At 47.7% G+C, this 15,058-nt stretch overlaps 1 protein-coding gene across 1 annotated transcript; it reads left to right on the plus strand.

The window, feature by feature from the left end:
• Positions 1-2,032: 2,032 nt before the first annotated feature.
• On the plus strand, positions 2,033-14,868 carry LOC135809964 (aquaporin-5-like). The gene is made up of 7 exons (XM_065323415.1): positions 2,033-2,204; positions 3,955-4,264; positions 5,277-5,384; positions 5,977-6,085; positions 7,549-7,682; positions 12,621-12,701; positions 14,021-14,868. Exons 2-7 carry the CDS (start codon positions 4,076-4,078, stop codon positions 14,183-14,185), a joined length of 786 nt encoding a protein of 261 aa, XP_065179487.1. The 5' UTR covers positions 2,033-2,204; positions 3,955-4,075; the 3' UTR covers positions 14,186-14,868.
• The last annotated feature ends 190 nt before the right edge of the window (positions 14,869-15,058 follow it).

The raw sequence follows: 15,058 nt of genomic DNA on the forward strand, positions 1-15,058 counted from the left end.
AAACTGCAATTCTGGAATTCCTTGAATTGTACTACTTCGAAGTACACACTATGCCAGTGCATCCCGGGTATTATGGTGATTGGTGATGCCTGCATGCATCCTGTAGTTATTACCTTGAGAACGGTTTTATTCACAACACCATGAAGTAAGAGTCAAAGCAAAAAGACAACCCAATTTCGGAAATAAATAGAACATTCAATTGAAATAACTATAAAATTGAAGCTTCACGACAAATCGTTACCTAATAAGAATGTCTACCGACATGCAAAGGCGAACGGTCACGCCTCTGCCCGTGTCAGCACAGCCGGCGGCAATAAGCTGGAAAGGGGCTCCCGACCTAAGTCCTTGCGCATGCGGCGAATGTAAGAATAATTATACCGGTACTCCTTGTACTAGTAGTGGCACAGTCCGTAGGTCTACGGCACACAAATAGCGGCATACCCCCCATTATCATGTCTGAGTGGCCCTGGGGTTGTGCATGAAACTCGGACTCTGAGTTGCTAGACAAGCATACTGTATCACAATCTCACGGCTCTCTGTTTTTATTTGGAAACTGTTCACTGTCTCTGCCGCAGAGATGCCTCTGCATAATACCGTGATTGTGTAGCATTGGGTATTATCATTTTTAATAATATTCTGTTCTTCCGTTAACCTCGCTTGCACCTGTGCATGGAGTCACGAGTGCGCAGTTTATCCTGTTTATTATTAGCTTTATCCACATTGTTGTCTCCACGCAAACAAGAAGACCTATAAAGTGTGAACACCACAATACGGCTGGAGGAGAGATGGTTGCACTAGGCTAATTATTGTCTCCACGCAGATTAGTTACTCCCGGTAATACTCTTGAACAGGTCAGTGCTCTCGATTTCTTATTTCCTATGGTTTCTCCGTGTTTAGTGCATGCATAAACCATGTAAACGCGAAGGAGGTTGCAGCTGCTCGCAGCTTGTCAAGGACAGACAGTACTGCCTACATCATACTGGGCTACAGGTGCCTTGCAAGATCAAAGTTTGTCGCGTCGTTAGCGCTCGCGCTCGCCGAGCACCACGGCCACGAATACAGCCATGCATGTATGGCTGGAAGTAGTACTAGTAGTTGTGGAACTGAGTCTGAGGAAGTGCCGTGTTACGTTCTGCGTCACGACGTCTACAAACGTAGCGAAACGCCAGGACTTGCCGAGGACCGTGTTGAATCTCATACTACAACAGAGACCACACAGCTACGCCGGGGTGTGCACACAACTTCACAAGGCGTCGCTTTCCGAAACTAACTTACTACAAAAGTCTACATCATACATGAATTGTTCTGCATTGTAGTGCCTTGAAAAGAGCTACCAAGAGCTACCACGACGAGTACAGACTGTACAGAACGTACTCTTGGAGCTGCTAGTGCCTACTTTTGCGGCTGATTTCTTGCTCCGGTAGACCAGCAGTTACTGAGTTAGTGTAAAGCTGGTTCAATGGTTGTGTTTCTCGACACAATTGCATAGCCGGTTGAAACGCGGACGTGCGAACTCACCTTACTTTACTTTCAAGTCTTTGCGCGTTACTGTTATTCACTATGTTCACGGTTTTGTTATCACTCTCATGAACACAACGAGTACACAGCACGGCTGCACGGGAACACACCGTGCGTTAGCGAGTTTGAACTTACTTGAAGCAACTACAATTAATGTAAGGAACAGTTGAGTTGGTTTACAAAGACAGTAAGACTTATTAGTGTAGTTTGATCCTCGGCGCTACTTGCACAGTAGTCGTGGGCGCCAAGAACTTATCAACACCTACCACTCCAAATGGAGGACCATCAGTAATCACTGACGCTGGTGTCCCACTGCAACATCTACCGTATACCCGTGCCGTAATGTTACCTGATCGAGATGCCGGCCTCCACTGCTCTAGTTTGCCATTGGCCCCAACATCCGACCTGGGACCCCGTGTCCGCGTTCTGCGCGCTCGTCTGGGCCAGGGGCCCCGGCGCGATAGCGTGGTCGCGCTCGCTCCGATCCGATCAGCCTCAATCAGCTCAATGCATAACATCGCCCGGTTTGGTCTGGTCGTCACCAGTTTGAAGCCGTCCGTGCGCTGTCCATGTCACCCTTTGCGCCGCAGAACAGCTGTCCAGTGTGAGTGGTTCTATCACGAAGACGGACTGAGTTTTTCTTCACCAGTATCGTCCAAGTTTCATCTCCACTTGGAACAGAACCGGTAAGGCACTAGTTATTAGCTACTAACGGATGTGAGCTAGTATTTATATAAATTATAGTTTGTTACCCGAGTCGTGTGCTTGTGCAGTGCAGTGCCGATGGTTTATAAAAAAATCAAAACAATGCAACAAATACGGCAATTCCGAGACCGAAATGTGAGCGTCGCAGGCCGGTGCTGTTCGGAGGCGCACGGTCGCCCCGCTTCGCTTTGCGGTGGGGTCGCAGTACCGATATCTGTAGTGAACTCACAAGTTAACAATACACTCATTATTACTATGATGAGGGTTTATCAAGTCTGGAAATATATAAAGTGCACTAGCGGTCTCCAAAGTTCCGAACTTCCCGAAGCCACCACTACGGCACCAGGCACCGCTAGCTGTAACCTGCATGATGACAGTATAGACATTTCGCATTTCACGGAAAAAAACCTAAGGCCATGCAAATTCCACGAAGTGCATGGCTGTCAAGAAGCAGCAACTTAGAAAGATGGCATCGCATGGTTAGAGATGGCATGGTAACCATGCACGTGCCGTGGTCCTGGTTTGTTTGTTTGGATTTATTTTGATTCACAAATTCAAGGCATAGAACCCAATAACATGAAAGCGAATCTGAAAATTATAATGAGAATGAGAATTAAAATGCTTAGATCTTCAGCGTAGAGTCAGCGGTACATCAGAGGGAGATCGGGTACAACAGAAAGAGAACAGAAAAACCCAGAAGATTTCGCTTGTCTTCAGCATCTACAGGGCACAGGTATAGGAGATTACCTGCGTGCGAAACTGCCGAGTGTACTGGATGGCATGGATGTCGCTGGGGAGGGCATCCCATAATACAGCATCCTTGCAAGCAAAGCGCCCCCGCCCCGCAACCGAATGGGAAACTGGCACGCACAGGCCCATGGCAGATTGGTGCCGAGTAGGGCCGGGTGCAGCGGGGGTTAGCAGGGCTTGCAACTCTGGACTTGCCAGTGCATAACGACAGCACCACACCAGGCATGCTAGCTTCTGATTGAAGACTTCTGCGACACGGAACACTGCCATGCGCTCCAACAGGTCGCGGGCAGACGACCACGGAGGGCGGCCAAAGACAGCACGAGCCCCACTGTTCTGCAGGACATGTAGATGGTGCCGAAATTTTATCGAAAATAAAACGCACCGAAAATTTCGGTACTAGTACTAGTACAGTTACCTGGTAATCGGGTTTACCGAAGATTTCCCTCCATCGACCCGCCGATTTTGGATAACACAGAAAATATTACACCACCGAGAAGTTCTGCTTTTACAGTATGTTGGATGAATCTAAGCCTCAGTATTCACACATAATGGCCTTGGTGCTGCTGCAAACCACTGTTTTTCTTCACCAAGTTGCTGTACATGCCCCACCCTCGGGGTGAATCGATAATACAGTCAGACCTTGCTTAACCGCATACGTCCGTTTTCCACAAAATATCCGGATAGGCGAGGGAACCGGATAACTGAACACCGTTTATGTTGGATGCATCACGTATGCTGTATTATGTAACAAGCTATTATCTTCCGGATGGCGAGGGATCCGGATAAAAGAGGACCGGATAAGCGAGGTCTAACTGTACAGAAGGTGAGTGCCAAAGAAACCCTTTCACTGGGTGTTAACTGTATGGATAATAATAACTCCATTTTGGCCAAAAAGGTCCATTGGTCCCTTGCTGGTCATCCTGAAGAGTTGTAACTGAAGCCATTGATCATGTACATGTACTGGCTTTGTTCTTTCAGACTGCAGCTGCTTCAACACCGGCGGAAAACCCTCATCTTCAAGTTGGTATCTGTGCTGTATTGACACTTGATTTAATCCAGCCTAGCAGCGTGTTTAATAAGATCGTACAGTCATTCCAACATGGAGGACACACCGTGGTACAAAGAAGACCCTACTAAGGTGTCACTGTGGAAAGCCGTATTCGCCGAGGCGTTGGCAACTCTTATCTTCGTGTTTGTCGGCTGCGGCTCGATCATATCTTTCGGCATCCAATTCTCCGTGGAGAGGGTGGCATTCGCGTTTGGCCTCGCCATTGCCTCTTTGGTTCAGGTAGGCTGCGTGAAACACCTTACCTAGTGTATATACGCCACTGTGTACCGCATGCTCTCGGTGATGTGAATGCAGAACAAAGGTTTCCAATCGTAGAACACAAGCAGTTTGTGTTTCTCAATACGTATGTGCGAACTTTGCTTGTTCTTGAATAATAATATATTGAACAGTGTAGAGCATCTCTTATCTGCATCTCCCATGTCGAACCGTGACTTTGAATCCGGACACCTCACTCAACCAGGCACCTTGGAGCATGCATTTGCAGTAAAAAAAATTGAATATTCTTCCTGTTTGTCAAAATCCCTCAACAAATATTTCAATGCATTAGAATCTTAGCCCTCCTGTCCTATTGCACATACATGTACATGGTATAAATCTTGGTTAACATCAAGTGAGCGCAACTTGAAGAAAATTACGCCTCATATATACATTACAGGTGTAGTGTATTTCGCAGTTTCGGACAATTCTGAGGTACATGTACAGGCACCCAAAGGTTCTTAGGTGCCTGGCTGAAAAAGAGATGTGGTGTGTATTGCCAAAGTATGTGCTTTGTACGTACCAAGCCATCATGATTTACGCTAGTAGTGTCCATCAGTGTGTACAGTACATGAGTGCTAGACTGAAGTAAGTGCGTCGTGACGCAATGTCAAGTAGTGTTTGGTGCACGGTAAATAGTTTGCCACACCTGATCACGTGCGCTGCTCAATACATCCTCGATAACACGATAAGCATCCATCCTGTCCTTTGTCATTGGTAAAACAGTCAAACCTGTCCGTGCAGACACCTGAGAAAACGGACACCTGCAAAGTGAGGACAGCTCGTCGCAGTCCCATTCATTTTGTACACAAAACCATAACGATGTACATATTGTATGATGATGGATGAAACTGAGAATTGAGGACACCTGCTTATTGAGGACATTTGGCCTCGGTCCCTTGGGTGTCCGTGATTGTCAGATTCGACTGCATGATGATTGATGAGCGTCCATGCTGTTCTTTGTCTGCTTCTGTAGGCGACGGGCGCGATCTCGGGAGGTCACATCAACCCTGCCGTCACTGTGGCAATGCTAGCAACACAAAAGATTTCCCCGCTACGTTGCGTGCTCTACGTGCTGGCACAGGTGAGCAGCCGTCATCATGATTTGCACTGACAAGCCGCAGGGACACAGTGGGCAGTACATGCGGACGTGATAATTATAGCATGTTGTGCAATTTCTCCACTCTGGATACGTCGTCCTGCCGGTATTGAACGATTTCCGTGCAGTGGCAAAATCTGGGCGAGGAAGCCTGATCCAGTAGATTGCCATGCCATGTTTAGTAGTGGGTAGGAATATCAAAGTACTAGTATAGGATTCCAGGGAGGTTGTGTGCGGCAACATACAAAAAGGATCCTCTACTCGACTTTCTACCAATACAGCAAAACCTGGTGTAAGCGACCTCTGGGTTTAGCGACCACCTGCTCTTAACGACCGTTTTTCCATGCGCGGACAGTTCTACACAGAAACTATGGGACCTGGTTCTAAAGACCACCTGGCTTTAACGGCCACTTTTGCGTGCACCGTGGGGTGGGGTGGGGTGGGGTGGGGTGGGGTGGGATGGGGTGGGGTGGGGTGGGGTGGTCGCTTAAACCAGGTCTTACTGTACAGTGTTCACTGCACACTCAGCATTGTACGTGCTTGCTAATCGCAGGGTTGCCGCTGTGCTCTTGTTTAGTTAACTGGTGCTATCGTCGGTGCATCCATCCTCTACGGAGTCACGCCGTCAACCGTTCGTGGCAACCTCGGGGGAAACAAAATCGGCCCTCTGCTCAGCGCTGGCCAAGGTAACTTCCAACCAGGCTGGGCTGTTGTGATGGGTTATTGTGATGTGATGGGTTATTGTGATGTGATGGGTTATCGTGATGTGATGGGTTATCGTGATGGGTGTTTGACTGTTTGTGGAGTATATCGCTGATTTAGGATGGGAAAAAAACGATGAGCAGAACCTACTGTAAAACCGGAAAGTCTAACGAGTCACAAAGTCTAACGTCTTAACGACCAATTTTTTAAACGTTATCGTGAGATGTCTGAGTAAAGATGCGCATGCAGATGGGTGGCCAAGGTAGCCATCGTTAAACTTCCTGCACGTAGTTATGCCAATATTACAAAAACGTTAAACTTTCCGGTTTTACAGTAGTCGACTGCATGGGTCTGCATAGCTGTTCGAAAGCATTGCTATAACGTTGCATAATATTACACGAGAGAGATTGGAAACTGTGTCACAACTCTGAGTTTCACGTATTACTACGATCATCAGGCAACTGTTACATAATAATATACAGTCATGTACAGTCGGACCTCTCTTATCCGCTCCTCTTTTATCTGTATGCCTCGCCATCCGGAAGAAAATAGCTGGTTACAGACTTACCGCATACATGATGCATCCAATGTAGCCGGTGTTCGGTTATCCGGTTCCCTCGCCTATTCGGATATGTTTTGTGGAAAACGGATGTGTACGGGTAAGCGAGGTCTGACTGTACCGGGAATGTTATCGTATAGCAGCTTGACACACGTACAGGGCTGCTCGATGAAATCCGATCAAGCGGGTCAACGCCATGCCGGGCGCTGTGCATCCCTAGACCTGCCAACACCGGGATGTGAACTGGCGCAGGGCCCAACTTCGGCTCACACGATTGGATTTCAATGATCATCTTTGTATATGGCCGTTGGTATGTGTGTGGTAAAGATAATGTACACCACTTCTAGTACGTATGAGTGTTCCCCGCTATGGACACTAATTTATAGGCCTTTCACACGACGAGAAAATGTTTGGCTTCTCGGCCTTGCGAGAGGATCACCAAGGTGATCATAGATTTATTAGAAATCTGAGTCGCAGGCCCGTAGCCCGCAACACCCGGACCCCTGTTTGTGCGTTTTCGATTTCAGTTTCGCATTTCATGAACTGGCTTGTATGCGCTGTGTCGGCAGAGCCTGAACTGGCTTGTACAATCGTGTACTTTCGTTGTATGCACTGTATCTGCAGAGCTAGCCACCGAGTGAAGTGTCATACCGCACATCGTAGAACCATAGGATCGTACAATCGTGAGCACATGCACAGGGCTATTTGTGAAGGATACCCTCCAAACACACATACACACATAAACACACACACACACATACACACACATACGCACGTGCACACACACACACACACACACACACACACACACACCCTGCCCGGGCAAGTCGTGCGATCCCAACATGCGCATGTATGTCAACAACTGTGCTGTGTCTGTGTCCAATGCAGGTTTGGGCTGTGAGATAATCCTTACATTCCTATTGGTCATGGTGATCTTTGCTGCCACTGACCCGCATCACGGCGCAGGCAAAGTAGCACCACTCGCTATCGGGCTTACTGTGACCGTGGCCCACTTAATGGGTGTAAGTACATGTGCATGCCTCATCATGGAATAGCCTCTTGTACGGGCGAGCAAAACGCAATAAATAAAAATTTAATGGAATGAAAAGAAAGGAAAATGAACACAAAGTGCAGTGGAACTCAATATGGAAAGGAACGCAAGCATGCGGCAGTGGAGGACAATGAGTATGGGGTCACCAATTGGAGGAGACCTCATGTAGAAAATGCCCAAAGTGAAAACAAACAAACAAACAAACAAGAGCAATATATGGAATAAAAGAACAAACATCAAAAAGTACTTGTAACTTATAGATCCTTTTCTCTTTACATATTACTATTGGCTCAACATCCGAGTTTTTTTTATTAAACATAAGGCCATCATTTTTTATATCTATGTTTCGCGTCAGTTCAACTAATACTTCAAGAATCATATGCGAGAGGTGGAAAAAAATAAAAAGTTGCAAAATAATAAAAAAAAGCTCATCAGAGGTGTATAAAACTGTACATAGCACAATAGCTCGTGCATGGTGTACATCTGAAAGAAAAATCGTACATCGAAGCACAACATCTGCATCACTTTGGACAGAGGAGGCAACCGTTGGTGCCCTTGCTTCGCTGGATTATTGTACTCAGCCTTCAGCAGAGGTGCAAAGAGCTCCGGAACGACGCATCCTCTCAGCTTGAGGCGATCGATGCGGTCTGTTGTAAGCTCATAGAATACTGCTCGCAGATGCCGAACAAACGATTTACCAACGCTGGCCTCAAGGCCATTTCTGAATCCCAGCTTCGCCGTATGCAACCAGTCCATGATCCACACTGATGACTCGCACGATCGTACACTAACTGTGCATGGTTGAGTTTTTTTGTTTTTTTCCGAAAAAAATCAAAACGTATGCGTGCGGACGACGCGAAACATAGATATAAAAAATGATGGCCTAAAAAACAGCAACTTAAGACACAATAAACATCAACGTACTCTAAGGGTACAGCAGCTTGTTAAAAAGATGTGGCGCTGGCGCTTGTATGATACCCGCGAACCACGTATGCACGTAATACACCAGCGGAGCAAACGCAGCAACAATACAGATCAAAGTTGTCCCATGACTACAGAATAATGCAACTCAGGATTTTTCTCCACAACAAGTGATACCAAATTTTTCAAAAAACGAGACCCTCTGGCCCACACATGCCTGATGTTGAAAAAACTGAAGGTGTAAAATGATGCTCTCTCTACAATGTTTACAACTGGCACAATATTCTCTCTTTTGGATCTTCAGCTGACGCAGGACATCTGTACGCGACAGCAGGCTTGCCTTCGGGCGTGTTACCCGTACGTCAAAAGCCATCCTGCTGCCGGGTCCAGAAGCCCCCGCCCCCCCATGGAGGACAACCAATTGGAAACACCCTTCTATAAGCTCCCGCCGTGAGCTGTTGGGATCAAACTCATGACCCACGAGAGCTGGCAAAAGCTCCGAATCGAGGATCTGTCCAGGGATCTGAAGAACCTCAGGGCTGTGCTATGTGGCACGGAGATGATATTGCCACCTGCCATCCAGACCCTTTGTCAACACCATGCATGCTGCATCTGGCTGGTTTCTCGCCAGTCCAGTCAGAGACCTGAGTTCCTGTGCCCAGCAGCGCATTTTGCGGATATGTAGTCTTCCGTATACTTAGCCAATCCCAGCGCACAACCCAGGTAACGGGCTCCTTCAGCCGATAATTATTGTCACACCGGTACGAGTACCGTCAAGCACCTCTCTGGCTCGATCGAGGTGCTCTGACTTCGTCACGAGAATGGTTTTGGCTGCATTCGCGTAGTAGCCATATCCGCGGCCAGCCTGTTCGAGAGTATCCCAGTACTGTCGGAGCTGCAGGAGCCTATCCACAGCAGCATCATCATCTGCATACCAGGACTGGACGACCGACGGGCAAGTCGCTGCTAGGTGCTTCATGAGAGGTACTGTGGCAGCATACACTAGCTGCCATTGCCAATGGGTCCCCTTGGCATGGCCCCTCCTGTAACAAGATCTCACCGCCACCAGCAACGAAAAGACGAACTGTAGGTGTTGGCAAACACTTTGCCTTGAGCAGGGCAAATGCGAGGAGCATTATGCAGTGTTGCTTGATGATTTAGCGAGTTGAACGCACTCAATGCGTCGACCAACAATACACCTTCCGTATTTGGTCCAGTGAACATGGAAGTCATTGCATGAACCGAGGCTTCGCAGGCTAATGGAACACCAACGCATGTCTGGTGGGGGGCAGTTGCACGGAGGACATCGTCATCATCATGGAAAAAGCCACATGTACGGGCAAGTCAACATGCATCTCATCAAACTAAAGTGATTGAGGAAATCAAATCAAACCCACTTTGACAATAATTGAACACGAAAGCAATAAAACATTGATGTTATTGTTTTAACCAGGTGGTGATCAGGGAAATCAACTCAAACACAACCTAAAATCAATTTGTGAATGATTGAACACAACAGCAACCAAACATTGATGTTATTATGTTGAGCTGGTAGATATTGGAGTAAAATAAAATGAGAATAACACCAAGTACATAATTATTGTCCTGGCCAAGGGCAAGTGCCTACTCAGCCTGGCGACACTGGGCAACAAATGAGTTCAACAGCCGCCTGTTACTGTATGATCCGCGGCATCCTCGGAAACAAGTGACGGCCCATCTAAGCAAACAAAACGACAATCTTGTGCGCAACATGCGCATGACCACTGAATACTACAGTTCATTGTGCCGCTCCACGAACAACGAGGCTAAGGATTGTAGAAACTGCGTAGTCTCCGGTCCAGCGAAACCATAGGTGGACAACACCAGGGGCATGAAGGAACCGTGCTCCACATACACCACACGGCTGGCGTATTGGTTCTTTTTGGTGCGCTCGTGAGCCTTCAGCTGACTCAGGGCTTGTGATCGAGACAACACAGACGCTGTGGGATTAGTGATCAGCACATCAAAATATCCTGTTGCCACGACCAAAAACCCCGGGCCCGCACGTTGAGGCGAGCTTCGGCACACCTGTTGACGGATTGCCCACCTGCAATATCCCCGCCGGCACAAGGCGAAAAGCTCGGCTCCGTCTCAACGTACACTGTCCCGGCCTCCCGGAGCAGATGCGCGATCAAATCGCGCACCTCGTTATGGCGCGCTATCGTATAGCCACCGGTTGCGCAGGTGAGCGCATGCCGTGTGATCAGTTCTGCACCGCAGACACATGTATCTGGAAGGCCTGCCAAACATCGGCCGTAGCGAATGCAGAGTAGTGCATCTCTGAAATCGGTCTTCTTCAGAACCGTTCCGTCCTGGAACCTGGGGACCACCGTCATCATGGAAAGCCACTTTTACGGGCACAGAATGGATCCAATTGTGATACATGGTCCTGGAGCAGAGAGCGATGCAATGAAGCACCGTCACCACCGTCATCATCATCATCATCATTATCATTAACCCATTCGGATGTGCAAAGTTTAACTCGGATGGTGAGCCAACTAAATTATGGTGAAAAAAGGAGGACAAAATGTTAAGAGTTATGACTAACTGTCCACCAACGTAACCAGATCTTATACAGTCAGGGAGTGCGACAAAATGGCACAAAACTGACAAGGAGTACTGAGACATTCGGCGACCTGACACCTAGCTCCAACACTTCTCCAAGGCCAAACCAACAACCTTCCAACTAGTCTTACTAGTTTCGTCATCATCCAGTAACTTTCGGCATTCTTTGTTGCCGTGATGCTTAGCTCGTGCTCTTCTTCGTTCGCTTCCCTTCCCCTCTTGGACCTTTCCGAACCTGAGCCTTCCAAGTTGGAAGGTTGTTGGTTTGCGGCTTGGAGAAGTGTTGGAGCTAGGTGTCAGGTCGCCGAATGTCTCAGTACTCCTTGTCAGTTTTGTGCCATTTTGTCGCACTCGCTGATTGTATAAGATCTGGTTACGTTGGTGGACAGTTAGTCATAACTCGTAACATTTTGTCCTCCTTTTTTCACCATAACCCATTCGGGTCGCTGTGACAACAATGTCACGTCATTCCGTCCTTGTCATGCCTAGCCATCCGGTATTGGCATCTTGAAAGCGACACAATGATACTGACAAGTGTCAGATGTCACTGTGTTGCGGGTGGATCGCTTTCACGCGAAACTCCAGCTGCCAGTCAAGACCTCATTCTACTCTCTGTGTGCGGAACCCATGCCTGCTTGCCCAGGGTATGGAGCACTGTGTGAGCACAGGGAAAATCTGCTGTGCCACTGCCAAACAAACATATACGTAAATCTCATAGCAATAGCTCTTGGGAATAACCTATTGTTTAATATAGTACATATACCGTAAACCCCGCCAGAGCGCCCCTACCTCCACCACTCTACGAGTAGGTCCAGGTGGGGAGGGGCGGATGGGCGAGTCCTACTTACCGCATTCAGTACTACAATGAAAAAGTACTCACCCTACGAAAACTGTTCGTGCATCTCGTACACCGACCAAAGGTCAAGAGCCAGGAGTCGTACAGGCCCATCAAAACTCGGGGTTTGTGCGATCCATGGTCAAGAAGGTGGGCATTGTTGTGTACATTTCCAACGGGGTCAAGCACTCGTCTTCAGTGCAGTACGGCATCACAGAGTCATAGGATACGATCAATCACTTCCCTGACAAGAAGTCAGGGAGGGGCGCATGGGAGAGACGGGGCGCTCTGGCGGGATTCTACTGTTCATGCATCCACACCAGTCTGGAAGAACATAGCAACATTTTTCTGGACCAAACGTTGCCGTTTCTTTCTCACCATCGACTCTTACAGGGAATAACCTGTTGGTCTGAAATACGATATCATTGAGTCCTAACCGAGCTTCTCCAGCTGCATGTCATGCATTGTATGTTTTTTTTTGAACAACGAACAGGAAGGCTCAGAAATTCTGTCAGAATGCTCCGATTTCTTCTGTCCACGCGTGCACAGGTTCCATTCTCTGGTGCAAGCATGAATCCAGCGAGATCTTTCGGACCAGCCGTCGTAACAGGGGATTTCCCTGATCACTGGGTGAGAATTTTGTCTACAAAGAATACGTTTTTGGAATCTGCTCGGGGGGGGGGGGGGCACAGGGAGAGAGAGAGAGAGAGAGAGAGAGAGAGAGAGAGAGAGAGAGAGAGAGAGAGACGGAGAGGTTTGGAGCAGCTAGACAAACCGCCCGCATGATTCACGATGTCCTGATGTTAACTTGGTTTTTAACATTAACATGGCATGACGACAAATTGGATGATGCAACCCTGCTCAACGCTCTGGCAAAGTAGTGTGATCCTTTCACTGAATAAGGTTTTATAACACTTGAAACTGTGCCACTTAAAGGGGAAGTGCATCGATTTTTCGAGTAGGGTCCAGAAGAAAGACAATTTGATATCGGTTCGAATGGCATATCTCTCGCTTCCATACGATAAGCCAAACTTGCCAAATCGGCAATTGTATACTCACGTTGCCATAGCGACCAGCGCAGTGATGACGTACGAAAGGCTTAGCTCCACCACAGAGAAGGTCGATTCACTGTAGAAATTGGTCATTTTCAATTGGTTTATTGTATTCACAAAGGTTTACTCAATCCTGTTAGTGCAGTGAACTGTTTATTAGTAGTCCTCTCGGTTGGGCACTGGGACGTGACACCGACAGGAGAAAGTTGGAGTGCGAAAACATCAGCAGACAAGCGAAAATAGTGACGAACAAAATGCCGCAGTGAAATCTTGGTTGGGACAAATCAGACGTTCAGCATTTCCTCCAACCAAGGACCATGCCGTTTGCTCTTTCCACTTCCTGAAGATGGATGTGATGCTTCCTGGCGATTCTCCTATCTCTCGTAACATCTTCTGAAGCCAGGTGAGACGACGGGTGGCGGAGATTGACGAATGAAATAATGTCGTAGGTTTGAAAGTTTGCTGAAAATGTCTCAGGAGAGATGGCGAATACCAAGCATCTTCTCCTAGAGGAACCATTTCCCAGGCACAGTCGGCCTAGGGAAATGTAGGAGAAGGCCGATAAACAGTTCACGGCACTAACAGCATTGAATACAGCGCTTCTTTCACATCGTGAATACAACAAGACAATTGAAAATGACCAATTTCTGCAGTGATCGACCGTCTCTGTGGAGGAGCTAAGCCTTTCATACGTCATCACTGTGCTGGTCGCTATGGCAACGTGTGTATACAATTGGCGATATGGCAAGTTTGGCTTATCGTATGGAAGCGAGAGATACGCCATTCGAACCGATATCAAATTGTCTTTCTTCTGGACCCTACTCGAAAAATCGATGCACTTCCCCTTTAACTCAATCTGTGTTTTACTTGTTTCACTTGATCGGCACACCTCTGCAGATTTATTGGCTGGGACCACTACTTGGCGGCGTGGCTGGTGCCTTTGTCTACACGTACGCCCTGACACCGAAGCGAGAGAAAGAGGATGTTGTTGCAGGAGCAGCAGCAGCAACAGAGGCAGGACACTCGCCCATGGACAACATGTCCAACCAACAAGCAAAGTAACCATGGCGAGTACCTGGCTTGTAGATAGGCATGTTTCGTTTTTTGTCCTTTCACTTTTTTTCTCTTTTTTGATTTACTTTATTTTATTATGTGGTGGGGCTTGCAGGTCATCTATGCGAGTACTGTTTTCTGTGGTGGATGCCTTCAGAAAGCGTATGAAGAATATCTATTTATTGCTCTTGCCAAGCACATAATATTTATAGCACTGGCGAATCCGTGGCTGGCATGTCTAGCAGTGCGCCCCTCTCCCTGTCTACCCGTATTCCGGGCTGTGCTGGTCTTGAAGAAAAGTACCGTAGCATGTCCCTACCTTGCCGGCATCGCCGTCCCGCCACCGTCCGAGCACGTCTGGTGTTGACCGTTGCATCCTTGTTTCTGGTCTAGAAAGCGGGATCACCCACGGTCTCTCAGTTTCCGTCAATCTTGGGTGCCTCTCGGTGCAGATTTCATGAGTACTTTGTGCTATACACTCGAATGTCTCTTATCCGGGCGCTGCCCGTAACGCAGGGGTCAACTCATCAACCTTGTATCATGATAATAATTATCAGTTTTTCAGTTTTTGATGAAAATTATTTGGCACGTATTGCACCTGTGCAAAGAAGCCGTTGATGAGAATGTGTGGATCACACAGGTTGGCAGTGCAGGATTTCTTTATAAATGCATTTGAATTCATTTCCCTTGGAGCTCCTGACGGCGTGTTTTACATGCAACGTTCTGCACGGTGTCAGGATAACACCCCCCTCTCCCGATTGTATAGTATCACCATGGTAACTCCCACTGTGTTCTGCACGGTGTCGGGATACCTCCCCCGTGTATACCGTTACCATGGTAACACCCAAGTAGTTTCTTACCCACTGTACATAACGTACATGA

The sequence above is a fragment of the Sycon ciliatum genome, chromosome 2 (assembly GCF_964019385.1).
Source record: "Sycon ciliatum chromosome 2, ocSycCili1.1, whole genome shotgun sequence".
NCBI lineage: Eukaryota > Metazoa > Porifera > Calcarea > Leucosolenida > Sycettidae > Sycon > Sycon ciliatum.